We start from the raw sequence: 19,726 nt of genomic DNA on the forward strand, positions 1-19,726 counted from the left end.
AAATAAATACAGAAGATGACACGGTGAATGGATACAGACAGCAAAAATAGCAGGGCAGGGGGAAGGAGGAGAAGGGGGAGAAATAAAAATAAATCTTTTTTAAAAAATGTGTTTTCATCAGTTGTAACAAATGTACCACACCAATGCAAAGTGTTAATAATAGCAAAGGAGAATCCTGTATTTTGTGCATGATTTTTCTGTAAACCCACAAAATAAAATGATAAAAATGTATTGTTATTCTCTAATAATAAATTTTTTAAGTGTCCCCAATGATGCCCATCAGTGGAGCGGGGCTTGTGCATCTGGAGTCTGTGATGAGCATGGCAAGATCAGTTGAGACAGCAACACTAAGCAGGAGATCCCAGCAGCAAGGTTCCCAATACTTAGTCTCTCTGGTGACAAGATGTTTGTATAATGGGAAGCTCGCCAAGGTCACTAGCAACAGTAGGCAAAAGAAAAGGCAACAGCAGCGTGGGCGATTGTGTTGGTTGCATCCTGGATAAGTTAAGCTGCCCATGAAAGTCTGTTACTGGAAACCAGTGTTGGCATCAGGCAGGTGGTGTTTCTAGTGCTGCTGGTGATTGATGGGTTCACTTTTGACTGAAGAGGGGCACCTGGCAAAGGTTCCCAGAGAACCCTGTGTGGCAGCACATTGTCTAGAGCTAGAATCAGATGCAGGGTTTCCAGTGGCATGTTGATCTCTCTAAATTTTTTAACTAGAAAGAGAGATGTAAGGAGACCCTGTGGGGAGGCCCATGTCCGAGGGATTTGTTGATCTGGATCTGAAGGTATGGAGAGTGTCCCTGAGAGAACAGACAAGCAAAACATGCACCAAGGGCTCCTGTCCTAAGGCTGGTGGTGATGGCTGTGGGAGCATTAAGGTCCATTTGTCCCATGTCAGGATTGGTAGGTTGGCAAGAGGAAGAGGCAAGAATGCTGAAGTGATGGTCCACAGTCAAGCCACGGAGGTGAGAAGTCATGAGCTCCAGACGGTGGACATTCATTTGGACCAATACCGTGGGTGTATGCAGGAAGGACTCCAGCCACCAGCCTGCCTGCAAGGACTTCTTCAGCAGCCCATCCATGCTCTTGGTTTCTGTGGCCACTGTTGGCTGATATGGAAGGTAGAGGCCCCAAGTGATGTCATTTTCCAGTGTCTGTTGTTGGGTAACCGTAGAAGTGAAGTGGGGGCACTGGTCAGACTGAATGACCGAAGAGTCCCAAAAGGGGCCAGGATGGAGGCTGCTAACATTTTAATGACATTCAGGGCTGCCAAGGAATAGTCCAGTGTAGATGATGACCATGGTGAGGGTGTATTTGGTGAAACCTGCTCCTTGTGGGAGTGTTCCAATAAAATCGACCTGCTGGTTGGCGTGTGGCTGACCGCCTCTCCAGATGTGACTGCGGGAGAAGGCATGGTGTAGGTCCTGCTGACAGAGTGGGCATTGCCGGATAGACTGCGCAACTAAATTAAATGGGGCAAGGGAAGCCCTTTGTCCAAATCCAGGATGATAGGTGGGCCAGGCTAAGATGTCCTGATGTCAGATAGGCCCAAGAATAGAAAGTCAGACCAGGTGACACAGTTTCAATTTTAAGAGCAGGGGTAGGGGTAAGGTTAACGGCCCTTTAGTCGTCTTGAGAGGTCAGTGTGTGCCAAGATGTGATGGAGGAAGTTAGGCCAGATGATGCAGATGTTGGCTATGCACAGCCAAAGCAAAGCATCCCATAATGGCTGGTCAAGAATAGTCCAGTTTGAGACTGGGCCATACAGCTAGGCTATTGGTGATGGCCGAAGAGTAACAAAGGTTACCATTTCCAATGCTCTTCATTCCTTTGTTTAGGTCACATTTCCATCTGATATTTTTCTTCTGCTTGAAGGTCCTCATTTAACAGTTTTTGTATTGTGGGTCTGTTGGTCATGAATTCTTCCGTATGTCTGATATATTTTATTTTGCCTTTTAAAAAAAACTGCTTTATTCACATATTATATTTTGCATTTGGAGTGTCCAGTATTTTTTTCGTGTATTCATAGTGTTGTGTAACCATCATCACCATCTCACTTTAGAACATTTTTGTCTCCCCTAAAAGAAACTTCATATGCACTCCTCTCCAGCCTATCCTTCAACCCCAGCCTATCCTTCAGCCCCTGTCTTTATGGATTTGCCTATTCTGGACCTTTCACTTAAATGGAATCATACCTTATGTAGTCCTTTGTGACTGACTTTCTCCCCTTAGCATTATGTTTTCAAGGGCCATCCATGTTGTAGTATGTATCAGAACTTCATTCCTTTTTATTGCTAAATAATATTCCATTATGTGCACATACCACATTTTATTTAACCATTCATCAGCTGATGGGCATTGGGTTGTTTCCATTTTTTGGCTAATATGAATAATACAGCATTCATGTACAAGTTTTTGTGTTGACATATGTTGTCATTTTTCATTTGGGTATAGACCTAAGTGTTCTTTGTCCTGAAAGGTTTTTTTGCTGGATATAAAATTTAGGTTGATTGCTTTCTTTCAATACTGTGAAGATGTTGTTCCACTGTTCTCTAGTTTGCATGGATTCTGATGAGGAAACTGCTGTCATCGTTATCCTTTGCTTCTCTATTTCATGTTGATTTTTTGAAAATGTGCTTTTTTAAATGAGTGGCTTTTACAGATACATCATAATAAATTTTTTTTACTTTTTTATTATCTTTGTTTTAAAGATACATAAATCACAAAATATTACATTAAGAAATGTAAGAGGTTCCCGTATACCCTACTCCCCACATCTTCCACTCCTCCCACATCAGCAACTTCTTTCATTAGTGTGGTACATTTGTTGCATTTGATTAATACATTTTGGAGCACTGCTACACAGCATGGATTATGGCTTACCTTGTAGTTTTCACTCTCTCCCAGTCCATTCAGTGGGTTATGGCAGGATATATAATGTTCTGTATCTGTCCCTGCAATATCATTCAGGACAACTCCAAGTCCCAAAAATGCCCCCATATCACACCTCTTTTTCACTCTCCCTACCTTCAGCAACTCCCGTGGCCACTGTGTCCACATCAATGATATAATTTCTTCCATTGCTAGAGTCACAGTAATTCTGTATTAGAATACCAGTAAGTCCATGCTAATCCATCATAATAAATTGTACTGCTACATTTATATTTAAAAAATTAGGCGATGATGTGGGAGAGAGAGTGGTACATGGCAATCTCATACTTTCAGTGTAACCTTTCTGTAATCTAAAGCCTCTTTAAATATGAAGTTTATTGTATTAAAAAATCACTTGACAGTAAGTGTGAGGGTCAATCATGTTTACTTTAAGACTTTCTTTTCCTTGGTATAGTTTTATTCCAATTTTTGTGTGTGTGCTTGGGAGGGTTCATTAAGATTCTTTGATGTGTGGGTTTATAGTTTTCATTAAATTTGGAAAAACTTTAGCCATTGTTTGTTCAGATATTTGTTCCGTTCCATCCCCAGTCCCTACTTTGGGACACGAAGTCTAATGAGACTACTTGAAATTGTCCCACAGGTCACTGATTCTTCATTTTCTTTTGCATTCTTCATTCTTTCTATGTTTTATTTTGGACAGTTTCTGTCATTATACCTTTGAGTTCAATATCTTTTCTTCTGTAATGTCTAGTCTGCTATTATTCCTATCCAGTATAATTTTAATCTGAGGTTTTGTTGTTTTCATCTCTAGATGTTTGGCTTGAGTCTTTTTTCTATCTTCTAGATCTCTGTTTATCTTTTTGAACATAAGAAATACAGTTGTGTTAATGTTTTAATGCCCTTTCCTATTAAATCTAACGTGTGTTAGTCCTGAGTTGATTTCAGTTGATTCATTGTTCTCTTCAGTGTGGATTATCTTTTTCTGCCCCTCTGCATCCCTGCAATCTTTGAGTAAACACCTGAGATTGTGAATTTTCTTGTTTGCTGGATATTTTTGTATCCTTGTACATCTTCTTAAGCTGTGTTCTGGGCTGTAGTTACATTACTTGAAAATTTTTGTTTTGCTTTTATAATACATTTGGTGGGTCTCCAGCATTTCTCAGTGTCCCCGTACTACTGAGGCAAGACCTACTTGAGCACCTACCCAGCACCCTATGAATTACATTCTCCAGTCCGAGTGTGGACACAAATACTGATCTTGGTCCAGTGTGAGTGCCCGGGTTCCCTCCAATTCTTACTGATGATTCTTTCCCCTGCCTCGGGGAGTTTCTTTATTCACATATACTGATTAATACTCTGCTGAATACTCTATTGTGGATTTTTTCCAATCATGATTTTTGGTTGTTGTTGTTTTTGAGGTACCAGGATCTAGGGATTGAGCCCAGAACTTGTATGTGGGAAGCCGGCACTCAACCGTTTGAGCCACATTGGCTCCCCTGAGTTGGTTTTTTCATTTGTTTTGCTTCTTGCTTGTTCTTGTTATTTCAGAAGGCACCAGGAACCAAACCCAGGTGCAACCACTTGAACCACATCCACCCCCCTTTGTTTTTATTTTTAACTCTTTTCAATTTAATTTCTTGGTCCAAGTAAGCTCTCTGTTACTTTTACAGCTTGCTTCTGAATATTGATTTGCTAGATAGCCCAGACTTAATGGAAACAACCACTGATGCTGTGACTGGGGCACCTGACAAAATGGAAACATCTCCAGTGCCAAATGAAATTAACATTGGTACCTTACATACTGGATTAGAGGAACCTGAAGTTGAATGTGGGAGTAAGTAAATATTCTGTATTAGATCAATGATATTTTTTAAAATTTATCTCCCTTTGGAATGAGATGTTTAAATCAATTCCTCAAAGAGTCTTTTATGCAACAGTTGGCTTTTTAAGTTAATTTGAAATAGTTACTGCCTTTGTATCTTTTTGGTTTAAAAATACATAGACAGGTGGCAGACTTGGCCCAGTGGTTAGGGTGTCCGTCTACCACATGGAAGGTCCGTGGTTCAAACCCCAGGCCTCCTTGACCGGTGTGGAGCTGGCCCATGTGCATTGCTGATGCACGCAAGGAGTGCCCTGCCATGCAGGGGTGTCCCCGCGTAGGGGAGCCCCACGCGCAAGGAGTGCGCCCCGTAAGAAGAGCCGCCCAGTGCGAAAGAAAGTGCAGCCTGCCCAGGAATGACACTGCATACACAGAGAGCTGACACAGCAAGATGACACAACAAAAAGAAGCACAGATTCCCGTGCCGCTGACAACCACAGAAGCGGACAAAGAAGAACACGCAGCAAATAGACACAGAGAACAAACAACTGGGGCCCGGGGTTCGGGGGAAGGGAAATAAATAAATAAATCTTTTAAAAAAACAGGATACATAGACATATTTAAGGTCAATGACATAATTTAGGTAATTTAATTATTTGTATGATTTATCAGTTGTTAAACATTTGTGAGCTTTCAAGCTTGCCTTTTACATTTTTTTGAGTGAAAATTAAGAAAAAAATGTATCTTTATTTTCAAAGATACAGGATTGAATGTATGTTTGGACATTCTATTACCTTGTAGAAAATATTTTGTTACTAATGAAACTGGTTTTTGCCCAGACCTGCAAAAAATAAATGATGCAGAAAGAATGCTAATTTCCTTAACATTTTCAAAGGTTTAAGTGGAAAAAATTGACAATTTGAAAATTTCTGTGTATTTGTGAATTTGACTTGATCTTAAAACATGACTTGTCTTCAAACAGTTGTTTCCTATTGAATCTCAGTGTAATGCAAGTAGTCGTTTAAAATAAGTTGTATTCATATGGCTCTTGCCAGTTTTGATTGCTAAGTAGGACATCATCGCTAAACAACATGTAGGAAATTGCTGGTTTTGCTGTTCTCTCTCAGAGTGTAGAATGTAGCAGTAGTATTCATTGATTTAGAAATAAGAAATGATATTGAGAAGTTACAAAGTGCTTCTGGCTAGTAGAATATGCTGAAGTACTACTCGAAGTTGGTGTTAAATTTTTGTTCTGTTTGTTCCCTAAGTGACCACTGCAATTTCTTGGTTAAACAAATGTTCTGGCACATTATGGTGGTTATTGTTGTATTGCAATCTACCACATTTAAATTGTGCTTGTGAGGTCAGGGAACAAAAATTAACTTTGCTTTACTACACTGGTAATTTCAAAATAATGTTCAAATTTGACTTTAAAAAAGAACAGTGGTCAGTTACAGGATTAAGAAAGCATCCTCCTTTACCATTTCTCATATACTTTCTCTACCATAATGTTTTGGTTAGTGTCTAGTGTTGGTGGTTCTGTCCTTACTTTGTCATTTGAAAGATGTGAGACATAGCAGCCAGTGCCATTGGGATTTACATTCAGCCAGAAGCAGTCCTGGGCTAATGGAAAGTATTTCCAAGATTAAAATAAAAATAATCTCCTAGTAGAGATGGCAGTATTGGTTTCATTTATATTCCATTTTATGTCTATAATATGAATTCGTACATTTTTTAAATCTTTCAGTTTGTAATTATCAGTAAACAACATTTATTAAATGCATGCTTCTTTAGAAGATTATATTACATTAGAGGGACATAGAATGTACTGGGGATGCCTAGAAAAGATCAAATGTGATAAATCTCCAATTAATCTGAAAGTCTGGTATATTTTTAAAAAATAGTTTATGGTACTTTATTGGTAAATCTGGATTAACAACTTGACAATATAGGGAAACAAATTTTAGATTAGTGTAGGAAGAATTTTTTTAACTGTTTGTGCCATATATCAGAAATGAATGCCTAATAAGATAGCAGGCTCCTCACTACAGAAGATATTCAAGCAGAGCCTGAGATGCTATTGAGGTAGTGACAGAAGAAATTCTTGCACAGTATGCGGATCTCAGTAATATGATTTAGATGCTTTAGATTAGTAACTTTAGTTGAGTCAATCAGTAAGACCAGTTAGAGTGTTGTGGTATGTAAGCAGTTAACCTTACCACATTTGGCATCCAATTTATTCTATATTTGTAATATCAAAATTCTGATTAGCATAGATAAGTAGTTAGTAACAGTCTTTAACAGTTTATTCTGTAATCTCACGATATCCCTCAACCAAACAATAGTGGCAAAAAAAGCTTTATTTCAACCAAAAAAAATTTTTTACCTCTCAACTTTCATCATGTTAAAATTTAGTGTCAAATAATTTAATAACTGAATGCATAATAAAATGAGATGGCAGTTAAGTAACTGGTAGAAGAGGGAATATTTAGAGAGGATCATTATTGAATTAGTGATTCTTAACTTCGGTTGTACATTAAAATTACCTAGAAAGTTTTTATTTTATTTATTTATTTTTAATTGTATTTTTTTGACGATACATAGATCACAAAAAATGTTACATTAAAAAATATAAGGGGTTCCCATATACCCCACACCCGCCACACCCCACTCCTCCCACATCAGCACCTCTTTCATTATTGTGGCACATTCATTGCATTTGATGAATACATTTTGGAGCACTGCTGCACCACATGGATAATAGTTTACATTGTAGATTACTCTCTCACCCAGTCCATTCAGTGGATTGTGGCAGAATTATATAATGTCCAGCTCCTGTCCCTGCAATATCATTTAGGACAACTCTCAAGTCCCGAAAATGCCCCCACATCTCATCTCTTCTTCCTCTCCCTGCCCTACCTAGAGAGTTTAAAAATACTACCAGGGCCTGTGTCCTGCCTCCAGAGATTCTGATATAATTGATCTGGGGTGGGCCCTGGGAATTAGCATTCCTTAAATGATTTTAGTGTGCAGCCAGTGATGAGAATCCAGTGGTTAACCTACCAGGAGGAAATGATGTCTTTGAGTCCACCACCCCCTTCTACTTGATTATATAGAAAGTTGAACTTTTATTAGGTCTTCAACAATATTTTTGTCAAGTGACAATTTAAAAATTCAAACTCAAACCTAATTAGTCCCTGCAAAATAAGATTATTGAATTGTAGTTAATTTAAATAGAGCTAATTTAAAATCGAATTGTTTGGTGTATTATATTTTCAGTGGTTAGAGGACTGTATTTGTAATATGTTTTGCAGCTAGATGGGACCTAATGAAGACAAAGTGCTTGTTCTTCTTCACATGTAATAGAACCAATAAATCATAGTTTGAATCAATAAATAAATATATGGCCTTGATCAATTTAGTCCATGTATATTCAGTTTTAGCCAGCATATAGTCAGGGCCAAGAAAGCAGCAAGAGATCGAGGTTGAGCAGGAGCTTGGGTTATGGTTATGGAAGGAAAGAAGCACATCCCAGGTGTTCCTTGCCCTTTCTTTAGTCTCTGGCTCGGTAAGCCTTTGTAACCACACGTGCTATTGGAGTCCACACCCAGTTGCTCTGTAGAGAGGTACATATATAGGCCAGTGTTACTGCTTAGGGTGAACTCTTAATAATCAAACTAATGGAGAGTTTCCTAGATATGGAAAGAAAATAGATTTATTCTGTGGTAATCTGGATTATCTTTGATGGTAACTGGTGCTGGCAGGAAAAAAACACACTTAAGCCTACACCCTTACAAAACTATGATAGCCTTGCAGACAGAGGGGCTATTTTGCTTTTTATTTTTATTTTTCAGCATTGAAAGGTTCCTCAGAGAAGCTCAAGCAGCTTGAGATGGAGAAGAGTCATTTGCCGTCCTCTTGTGCCAACACCGATGTTAATGTCAGCAACCAGGTATTCAGATTTCTCCTTCGTAGACCTGTTAAGCATCTCCAAAATTCCCACAAATCCTTTATATCCAAAGTTCATACTTTCTTCTTTTGCTGGAAAATCTTCTATCTATACTGAGCTCTTATAAACCTGCTTTCTCCTTTTGCATTATACTTAAAAAGATGGAATTTTGGGATGTTTAGGAGGAGGAGGGCAAACTTGGTCAGTGATACAAGAATTGTAAATTAATCTCATGATTTTTTTTTAACATACAGTCAAAGCGTTATGGTTGTAAAACTTCTATTTTGATTCAGCCCATCCTATCTCTAATCCTATTCAGTGAGCCTAGGATTAGTTTAAGGACTTGCTGAAAGCTTTTTGAAATTAAAGAAGGATTTGTTTGAAAAAGAGCTGCTCTGTAGTAAACACAAGGAAGACAATAGAATTTCATATTCTTCCACTTCATCTTTCATATCTTTTACCATTCTCTTTTGGGTTTTTTTGGTGGTACAGTTAAACCAGTTAAATTCAGTTCTTTTTTTTTTTAACTGTAATTTAAGTTTTTCTTCTTTCTATGTAAAGTAATTTATAGAGATAATTAAATGGGATAAAATGTACTTGTTTAAAAAAGTGTGGTCCTGTCTTTATTTTTTTTTAAATAAGTACCACATTTAAATGTTTAGAAGTATGTATCTAGTTAGGAGCATACATTAGGGGTTAAAAGAGACTCCATATCTACTTAGTTCTCAACCAAAATGCCACTCAACCTTCCTGAAGGACCCAAGTGCCCTCTGGAATTATTCAGATCCAGACCTGGAACCACTCATGAAGCAACCTTGGCTAGGAAATGTGGGTATCTTTCAGCAGGGCATTTATACGGGATATGTCAATCAAGGCAGAGGTTTACTGTAGCAGTTTTAACATCCAAAAGAGAAGTGGTATTTTCTTATACTGAGTTCCTAATTCTAAGAACTCCTTTTAATGCCTTGGAAACACTGAAACTGTTGAAATCGAAATTCACACACACACCTCCAAATGGGTGGAGTTCATTTTAGAGTTAATCTTGGGGAGATGCAGGAGTTATTTTAAGATTGGTTAAAGTTAACAGTTTTGTTGTTATTGAGTCATGGACCCCCCTGAGAAGATCTGCCCTTCAAAAAAATGTACAAATGAGTACAAAGATAAGAATCTGTATTAGATTTCAGAGGCCCTCCTCCTAATTGTTCATGGGTAGATCCATGATCTTCAGGTTAAGAATCCTGCTTGAAAAGTTAGACACGATTTAATTTATAATTTTACTAAATACACATCTATTTTGACCACATTGTATAAGCTGTCTCTTCCCCTTAAAATATTTAATGTATCTAAATGAAACCAGAAGAGTGCTAGAGATGCTACACAACTAAAATATTGGTTAGGATTGCCACTGGTAGGATAGCCTTCTTTCCAGAAACAAGAGTGACCTAAAATTATTGGTAAAAACCCTTCACCAATGATTAGTATAATATCAGTAACTATTCTTCAAGCTGGAAAAGTCAGGGCAGTTATTACCAAATAGGAAATATTTGCTTTTGTAGTCTTAAAAAGTATTGTGTTTATTTTGTGGTTATAAGTGATATGCAAAGTGATATCTCGAGAGGTGTGGCCTTTGCTTGGCTAATTTCTGAAGATTACCTCCATTGTCCAAATGTTAGAACTATCAACAAATATTCTGTGTCCAAATTAGGGTTGAGAGAAAAGAACTTTACTTCTTGGTTATGTCCTTTTAAAGTATGCATAGAAAGAAATTCAAAGTGTAAAGGTGACAGAGAAGATTCCATTTTTTTTTAAGATTTATTTTTATTTATTTCTCTCCCCTTCCCTCCTGTTTGTCTGCTTTGTGTCCATTTACTGTGTGTGTTCTTCTGCATCTGCTTGCATTGTCAGGGGGCACTGGGAAACTGTGTCTCTTTGTTGTGTCATCTTGCTGCGTCAGCTCTCCGTGTGTGCGGCACCACTCCTGGGCAGGCTGTGCTTTTTTTCATGTGTGGTGCACTCCTTGCATGTGGGGCACCCCTACGTGGGAGTGCCCCTGCGTGGCACAGCACTCCTTGTGCATGGCAACACTACATGTGGGCCGTGTCACCACATGGGTCAGGAAGCCCTGGGTATCGAACCCTGGACCCTCCATATGGTAGGCAGACACTCTATCAGTTGAGCCATGTCCACTTCCCAAGAAGATTCTAAATCAATATGTGGTGGCAACCTCTTGGTAAATTAAATTCCTAATATTCAAGAGACAGGACCAGCAAACCATAACTCACAAGCCAAATCTGGCCCACCTTCTGTTTTTGTAGATAAAGTCTATTGGAAAATAGCCATGCTCATTCCTCTGTGATGACTTTTACACTACAAATGCAGCATTGAGTAGTTACAACACAAACTGTGGTTGGCAAAGATTGAAAATCTTTACTAAACAAATCTGACAACCTCTCAGTCAAGGAAATGTAGTTGTCATTCATTACTTTTATTTATTTATTTGTTTTTAATTTATCTTCCCCTCGCCCCTCCCAGTTGTCTGCTCTCTGTGTCCATTCGCTGTATGTTCTTCTGTGGGAATCTTTGTCTCTTTTTGTTGCGTCATCTTGCTGTGTCACCTCTCCTTATGTGCACGGTGCCATTCCTGGGCAGGCTGCACTTTTTTTGCACTGGGTCGCTCTCCTTACAGGGTGCACTCCTTGTGCGTGGGGCTCCCCTATGCGGGGGACACCCCTGAGTGGCACGGCACTCCTTGCATGCATCGGCACTGTGCGTGGGCCAGCTCATCACATGGGTTAGGAGGCCCTGGGTTTGAACCCTGGACCTCCCATGTGGTAGGTGGATGCCCTATCCATTGGGCCAAGTCCGCTTCCAGTTACTTTTACTCTTTTAGCCTGAAAAAACTAGTTGCTAAAGGCCAAGCATGCCTTAATTGTGCTCACTGTCCTCACTAATAAAAAGGTAAATTTTGTTTCTTTAAATGATTTTTTTTTATTACTGCTAATGAAAGAACAAGGGGGAAAAAAGATCTATGAAATGAAATTTTGAAATAAAGAAATCCTGGAATTGTCTCTGGTAATTTAGGGGAGGAAGGTGATAGGAAAATCTATAGTTCTTGACATGGCATGATGTATAAAGGGTTTAAAAAACAAAGGTCAAAGGAAAGCACAGATTCTGTGGCTGAGCTGCACCAAGGAAGAGGTACCTAGAAGAACCAGCTACACAGAGTCAAGAACACTCAAGGTTGGAAGGTGTGATCAAATCAGCCAACCACATGATATTCTAAAAGGTGGTTAATTCAGTCTCAGCGTAAGGACACCCTGTTTCCTGTGGCAGCCCATTCAGTTTTCAGGTAACTGTTAAGAAATGCTTTCTTACATTAAGGTGAAATCTGCACAACAGTTATAGATCCATTGGCCTTAACTCTTCTGCTTTAGTTTGCCTATATAATTTTTAAAGAGTGGCTAGCCCCGCCATCCAGTATTTGTGTATGACTTGTCATAATATATTTTCTTAAATCCAGCTCATCATTCCAGCCTGTTAAGGCTTCACAGGTCCTGATTTTGCCTTTCAAAAATTGTACTCCCCCGCCGTTATCCCAAAATTCCATTTGCCTTTCAAAAATTGTACTCCCCCGCTGTTATCCCAAAATTCCATTAGTTTAGGAGACGTGGGACAGGAAGTGGTCATTGGAGAAAACCACTTGCAGGACTGAGTTCTGTGGGACTTGGTAGACAGGTCTAAGTTTTGTGAGGACCAAGCCCTTGTCAGTCCTTGAATTCCCAAGAGGAGACGATGAACATGTTAATAGAACTGAATCAGCAGTGTGCACAGGGATTCCAGGTGCCATGTCAATCCTGTGTAATGCAGATATGACGTGGTATGAGGCCTCAGAGATGGGCTGTCAAGACAGGAGTGTCACCTGCTGCCAGTAGTGCTCCTCCAAGCCGCAGGATTCTGGGGTGGGCCCAGAGCGTCTCAGCTAACAATTCTTAGAGCTAATCATCAAACAACTGATACTTTGCTTTAGAATAATGTGTTTTATTTACAATAGGTTTTCCTTCCTAAAACTACTTTTTTTTTATCCTAGCATAGATTTTTTTTTAAAGATTTATTTATTTATTTAATCCCACCCCCCTCCCCCGGTTGTCTGTTCTCTGTGTCTATTTGCTGCGTCTTGTTTCTTTGTCCGCTTCTGTTGTCGTCAGCAGCACGGGAAGTGTGGGCGGTGCCATTCCTGGGCAGGCTGCACTTTCTTTCGCGCTGGGCAGCTCTCCTTACAGGTGCACTCCTTGCACATGGGGCTCCCCTACGAGGGGGACACCCCTGCGTGGCGTGGCACTCCTTGCGTGCATCAGCACTGCACATGGGCCAGCTCCACACGGGTCAAGGAGGCCCGGGGTTTGAACCGCAGACCTCCCATGTGGTAGACGGACGCCCTAACCACTGGGCCAAGTCCACTTCCCCCTAAGACTACTTTAGTTAGTAATCTGATATTAAGATTAATTTTCATTCCTTAAGCAAATGTCATCTGTTGATGGTAGAGGTAGAGAAATCAGCCTAGATTAAAAATGTGTCCTATTAATAAAACATGAATTAACTTTAATACCAAGTTGACTACAGTTAAGGTAAGATAGTCAGGAATCTTTTACTTATTAGTACAATACAGAGTTCTTTCATTTTATTCTTCCCTGACATACAGTAAGCCCTCACTAAATATTGGCATTATTTTCTTCCTAGGTACATTACACCAAAATATATTCAATAACACATTACAGATTGTAAATTGTATTACTACCATCATTGTTTACTGAGTCTCCTATTGACATTTAGATTGTTAGTAATTTTCATGGTTATAACCAATGCAGTGATAAACTGCCTTATAGCTAAACATTGGCACCCATCTTTGACTATTTCCTTGGCATATAGCCCTCGAAGTAGAAGTGCTGGGTCAAAGAACAGGCATAATTTTAAAGCCCTTAGTAGATTTGCAAAATTTCCTTCCAGAAAGGTGGTAACAGTGGCATACATGTTGAATTTTTGTTTTTGTTTTTAATATAGGCAGAAAAAGATAAGCTGCCTATGTTAGAAATAAGTATCTCTGAACAGGCTATAATGTACATAGTATGTGCAATTAACACATATTTTTCTCTGATAAGATGTCAAAGCATTTGAACAGCCATGATTAACATAGGACATAAAGCTTCTCTCAGCAAATAGGAACCATTCTGAAGACCAGGAGGTCATAATCTTAAGTAGATATTCTCAGACTTTCATTTGTGTCGGAATCACATAGGAAAGTTAAAGGTTCAAGTTTGATGGTCCCACCCAGAGACAAAAATGTGGAGACCTCACTAAGAAACCCCAAGTTAGAGTACCCATTAATTAAATCTTTTCAGACCTGAAAGGGTGGTGCAGTTTGTAATCTCATATGTGATAGTGAGCCTGTTTGACAGAACAGAAGCCTAGAGTGTCTAACACTAAGCAGATATTTAGAGAGTCTTTTACGCCAGGGTTAAGCCAGCAACAACAGTGGTCAGAAGAGCTCTTTGCTTCCCGTCATTGCCATGGCTTCTTGGGCAGCCTGGTGCAGGCAGGAGGCATCCCACGAGGCACCCAGAAGGCACCCGCTAGCTTTAGCAGCAACCAGGACAGGGACGTGAAAGGAAACCCGCATGCACGCAGCCAGGCAGGGCAGGAGGGTGCTGGCGAGCCCTTGGCGGAGGAGCGGACCGAGTCCGAGAGCAGCCTGCTTACCCCTCCACAGGGCCTCCAGGGCCATGAAACCACTGCAGGCGCAGGGACAGCATCGATGCTTTCCTGAACATCCGTCTGGCCAAGGTCACCTACTGGGACCGTCAGGCTGAATGACCTCAGTGACAGGCCGTCACACCTGCCGCATCCACATCCCAGATGATGTGGACATCGCTGCCACCAACAAGCAGCAGCTGCAGCTCATCCATCCCGTGTACAACTCTGGGGGCAGGGTGAGTGCCAGGGCCAGCGTTAATTTCCCTCCAAACATTGTAAGTGAGGCTGTTTCCGCAAGCCCCGGCCCACTCCATTGGGAGTTCTCCTGAGCCTGAGCCAATTCCCTTGCCTGGGAGGGGCACAGGGTCAGCTCGGAGACAGGTCCACACACCTCCTTCCACAGGGTTCCACCTCCCACATCCCCCAGAGTCCACAATCCCAAGTATCTACCTGTGGCCTTGGGGCAGGGACAATCCCCTCTTCTAATCATTTGCATCTGAATCCCTGATTTACTGATTTTGAGAATCAGCCAAATAGTTTTTTTAAAGATTTGTTTTTTATTTGTTTCTCTCCCCCACCCCCTGCTGTCCTAGTTGTCTGTTCTCTGTGTCTATTTGCTGCGTATTCTTCATCCGCTTCTGTTGTTGTCAGTGGCACAGGAATCTGTGTTTCTTTTTGTTGTGTCATCTTGCTGTGTCAGCTCTCCGTGTGTGCGGTGCCATTCCTGGGCAGTCTGCACTTTCTTTCATGCTGGGCAGCTCTCCTTACGGGGTGCACTCCTTGTGCGTGGGGCTCCCCTACGTGGGGGACACCCCTGCGTGGCAGGACACTCCTTGCACGCATCAGCACTGCACATGGGCCAGCTTATCACATGGGTCAAGGAGGTCCTGGGTTTGAACCACGGACCTCCCATGTGGTAGGCGGATGCCCTAACCACTGGGCCAAGTCTGCTTCCCAGCCAAATAGTTTTTAATCCTCTGCCAGCAAAGGTGATTAAATATGCTTAGCCTGAGCCACCCAGAAGTGTCCCTTTTTCACTGGCAATTGTATTCATTTTCTCATAAAACTAAATTTGTTTTTAAAAAAAATACCGGGGTGGGCAGTGGGCAGCGCTCACCTCTATGGAGCTGCCCCCTTGCCAAGGCCACGGAGCACCGCCCAGCTCCCGCCGCCCTGCTTTCCCGCACCCAGTATACGGTGGCACCCCGAGCCGGTCGCACTGGCAGGCGGTGGAGGACACCCGGCCAGCAGCCCACAGCATGAATTCGGACTCAGGCAAGCAGAGCGATGGCAAGCCCATAGGTACCGTGGGTCCCAATGTCTTTAGTTCAAAGAGCCTTGCCCTTTACGCCCAGAAGAAGATTCTGAGCAAAATAGCCAACTAAACTGTGGCCAGTATGTTAATAGATGACACCAGTAGTGAGATCTTTGATGAGCTCTACAAAATGACCAGAGAGCACACCCACAGCAAGAGGGAAGCCCACAAGATCATGAAAGACTTAATCAAGGTGGCAGTCAAAATTGGGATCCTCTGCCGAAATAACCAGTTCAACCAGGAGGGCATTGTTACCGTGGAGAGGTTCAGGAAGAAACTGAACCAGACCACCATGACCATCGTCAGCTTCTATGAGGTGGAGTACACCTTCGACAGGAACGTGCTCACCCAGCTTCTGCATGAGTGCAAGGACCTGGTGCATGCCCTGGTGCAGCGACACCTGACACCCAGGACCCATGGCACATCAGCCATGTCTTCAACAACTTTGCAGATGCAGAGTTCCTCTCCACCCTCTATAATCTGGATGGAGACTGTAGGCCCAACCTCAAGAGGATTTGTAATGGAATCCATAAATTGTTAGATGAGAAAGTTCTTTGAATACCTTCCCCCCTTCTGGACTTTGCTACTTTATAGTTACAGCACCCAGTGTGGTCCAGTTGAGAATCAGGGAAACAAAAGGAGACCCATGTCCGAGATGTCAACATTCTGTCCTGATCTAATGCTGTCCTGAGATGAAGTGTGTGTATCCCCCGAGTGCTCTGAAGAGGTCTGTACTTAAAATCACCTTTGCTTGCAAGCTCAAGAGACATTTAATCCATTCTAAGCAGTAAGGCTGCTCTGCTCATCAAGGTGAGGTCAGTTAACAGCTCACCTTTGGAGTGGAAGGAGTCCTGACCAGGAGTGAGGAACCTGGATTTGGTTCCCAGCTTCAGCAGTTAGGACCCTGTCCTCTTTATTCTGGAACCATGATGCCTGCCTGCCTGCCTGCCTACCTCACAGGGCTGTCGTGAGGATCAAGAGATGATGTGTAGTCATGCTTTCCAAAACTCTAATGCAAGGCCTTACTATTTTCTTTCCTAGTATGAAAGAGATAAACCTGGATCCAGACTATTAAGCAGAGGAGAAGAAAAGAATAGTATCTAGTAGGCTGGGTTTGCAATCTGTCTCTAGATGCACTGTTTCAAACAAAATAAAGACAAATCCAAGGTGTGAAAAAGTATAGCTTCAAATTAGGAAGCCCTGTTTTCTAGGTCTTAGATGTGCAGACCTGTGATCCTACAGAGGGAAACTTTCCATGGGGTAGGGTGGGCTGTGGTGGGGAAAGAGTTTCTCATCCATAGTGCAGAAGTGGCAAAGCACTGTGCTGCTGCAGGACTGGCCTTGCCTCATCTGAGAGGCACCCCAGGGAGGGTTTATTTGGTATATGTGGCAGAATAGGACAGAATGAACCCCTGTCCATCTTTCTTGGCCCTTCACAGTCATTTTGTGCTATTTTCTCTAGTTCATTAATAAATTGAAACTACCCTTCAAAAAAAAATAAAACAAAAAAACTGGTTGTAAGAAGAATGATAATTATTACTAATGATCATTTAAAGTTAAATTATCAGTTGTAGTACAAATATTTGATTGTTTTTTTAAAAATGTATTTCTTGATCTCTTTCCTCCCATTGATTTCTTTTCATATTAGTTCATTTGTATTGTTTTAATTATGGTCTTCATTAGTTGGATTTGGGCTTTATCCTACCTTTTTGACAAATCTGTTCCTGAGCATGATGTGTTTATGTCATATAACATGATCTTAGACATAATCATCTACCTGGTGATGCCTCCAGAATTGTAGGGATTGGCCTCTGTAGGGCCTAATTTAAGTGTCGTACATTCTCCGTGTATGGCTTAACTAAGACATTTGTGCCTGATTAGTTATTCGGTTGCTTAGAGACAGGAAATTGGACTAGGTGATTCACAGAGGCCCCTACCAATACATATTTCAAGTTTGTGATTAATGGGCCTTAGTTTGAAACTATATGTAGGAGTTGACTCTGTCTGGAGTAGGATATGGCTCTTCAGATACAATATTTCTTGGTTGCCTGAATATGAATATTCATCCATCCATTTCCTCTTTCCATATAACTATATCCTATACGAGTTGCTCAGTTTTTATTTTAAGATTTATTTATCATCCCCCGTGTCGTCGTCCCCCCCCCCCCCGTTTGTGCTTGCTGTCTGCTTTCTTTGTCTGTTCGTTGTGTGCTCATCTTCTTTTTTAGGAGGCACTGGAAGCTGAACTCAGATCTCCCATATAGGAGGGAGGTACCCAGTGCCTTAAGCCCCTTCCATGCCCACTCGTTGTCTCTCTCATTGTGTCTCTTCATTGCGTCATCTTGTTGTGTAATCTCATTTGCATCAACTTGCTGCGTTACCCAATTGTGTTAGCTTGCCGTCTTGCTTGTCTTCTTTAAGAGGCACCAGGAACCAAACCTGGGACCTCCCATGGTAGGTAGGCGCCCAGCTGCTTGAGCCACATCTGCTTCCTACAGTTTATTTTTAATATCTAGGAAGAAGTGGTGAAGTTGACCGAGAAATGTCTTCATAGTACAGTGAGAGTTCCTCCTGACTTAAAGAGCAACATTCTAAAGATGCAAGTAGAAGCAGTGCATAAGGTAAGCCACCGTTAGCAGGGGCAGTCTTAGTAAAGTGTAAAGAGATGCTTAAAATAGTTAAAACACATGAATGTTCAACAAAAGTAGTCAGACATGTGATTAGAGAGAGAACAGCATTGAGAAGCACGTTCAAGGGGGGAAATGCTGTTCCCAACTCTAAATACTAAACAAGCTAATTAAGAGGGGGCAGTGAGGGGATAAAAATTAATAGTAAAAGACTCTGGGGCATTAAGAAATTTTTAAAAAAAGAAACCAAATTCTTCTAAAAGTGACTCCCCAATTTCTGCCACTTTTATAACCAGAAAACTTAGTAATTTTTAGGTTATTTCAATATTAAGTTTATGATTCTAGTTCTTTCTTTTTTCATGTGCTATTCCCCTCTACCCATCTACCCCCAATTTGGCAAAATTTTAGTGTTATCAGCAAGAAGACGGTAGTACAAGTGATTAAAGCTCTGACTTTGTGAGGGCACTGACTAGAGACCATCAGGCTGTGGCATCCATGCATCATGATCGGTTTTCCTTGGCTCTCCTTGACTTCCAGACTTACCTTCCACACCGACCTCAGAGCAAGCGCCTGCCCCATGTCAGCTTGTCAGTTACGATTTCACAACATCCTGTTCTAGGAAGACGTGCTTTCCCCATCCTAACTCCAGGCACAAGCCTCGAAGGGATCAGAGAGGACTTTAGGAATATTGTTCGTATTTTCTTTCTACGCCTCCAAACCTCCCCTGGTTTAAATGTAAAAAATATAAGATTTACATGTGAAAGTATGAAAGGTTACCAGATAGTCTTTTGAATCAGACAACTTGGGTTTGACTCCCATGTCTTCTGGTGCCTACTAGCTTTGTAACTTTGGGCAGGTTAATTCTGTGAGGCTCAGTTTAAGCATGTGTAAAATGAGGATAATGGTAGTGACTACCTTAAGGGGAAAATAAAATAATAAATGTAAAGGACAGGGACCAGTGGTGGCACAAAATGAGCATTTAATAAGTGTCATTCCCCCCAGTAGTATTAATATTATTAGTAACAATAGTTGTTGCTGTCATCACCTTACATCTCAGTTATACTCTGAATCTTTCTTAACTCAAAGAAGAGAGAACTCACTTGAACTGCCCTAAAGTAAAGGGGTTGATTTCAGGTAAACACCTGCCCATGAAGAAAAATCTAGGACCAGATGGCTTTACTGCTGAATTCTTCTAAACATCTAAGGAAGAAATAATAGAAGTACTACACAAACTTCCAGAAAATAGCAGAGGAATACTTCCCAACTCATTTTATGAGACTGGTATTTCACCCTGATACCAAAACCAGAATTGATATTACAAGGAAAAGAACTCTAGACTAATCCCCTCTTCATCATAGACTGGAAAGTCCTTA

The 19,726-nt window shown here is 41.0% G+C and overlaps 1 protein-coding gene and 1 pseudogene across 2 annotated transcripts in view; both read left to right on the forward strand.

Annotated features, from left to right (window-relative positions):
* The window catches only part of EPB41L5 (erythrocyte membrane protein band 4.1 like 5), a 183,149-nt gene that overhangs the window by 132,699 nt on the left and 30,724 nt on the right, over positions 1-19,726 (forward strand). For both annotated transcript variants that reach the window (XM_058301152.2, XM_071216495.1), the window contains exons 17-19: positions 4,566-4,729; positions 8,569-8,666; positions 18,243-18,347. In XM_058301152.2, the coding sequence (XP_058157135.1) occupies positions 4,566-4,729; positions 8,569-8,666; positions 18,243-18,347 (367 nt within the window). The remainder of the gene's footprint in view (positions 1-4,565; positions 4,730-8,568; positions 8,667-18,242; positions 18,348-19,726) is intronic.
* On the forward strand, positions 15,659-17,046 carry LOC101421646 (tumor necrosis factor alpha-induced protein 8-like protein 3 pseudogene; annotated as a pseudogene).

This window comes from Dasypus novemcinctus, chromosome 7, assembly GCF_030445035.2.
Source record: "Dasypus novemcinctus isolate mDasNov1 chromosome 7, mDasNov1.1.hap2, whole genome shotgun sequence".
In the NCBI taxonomy this organism is placed as follows: Eukaryota; Metazoa; Chordata; class Mammalia; order Cingulata; family Dasypodidae; genus Dasypus; species Dasypus novemcinctus.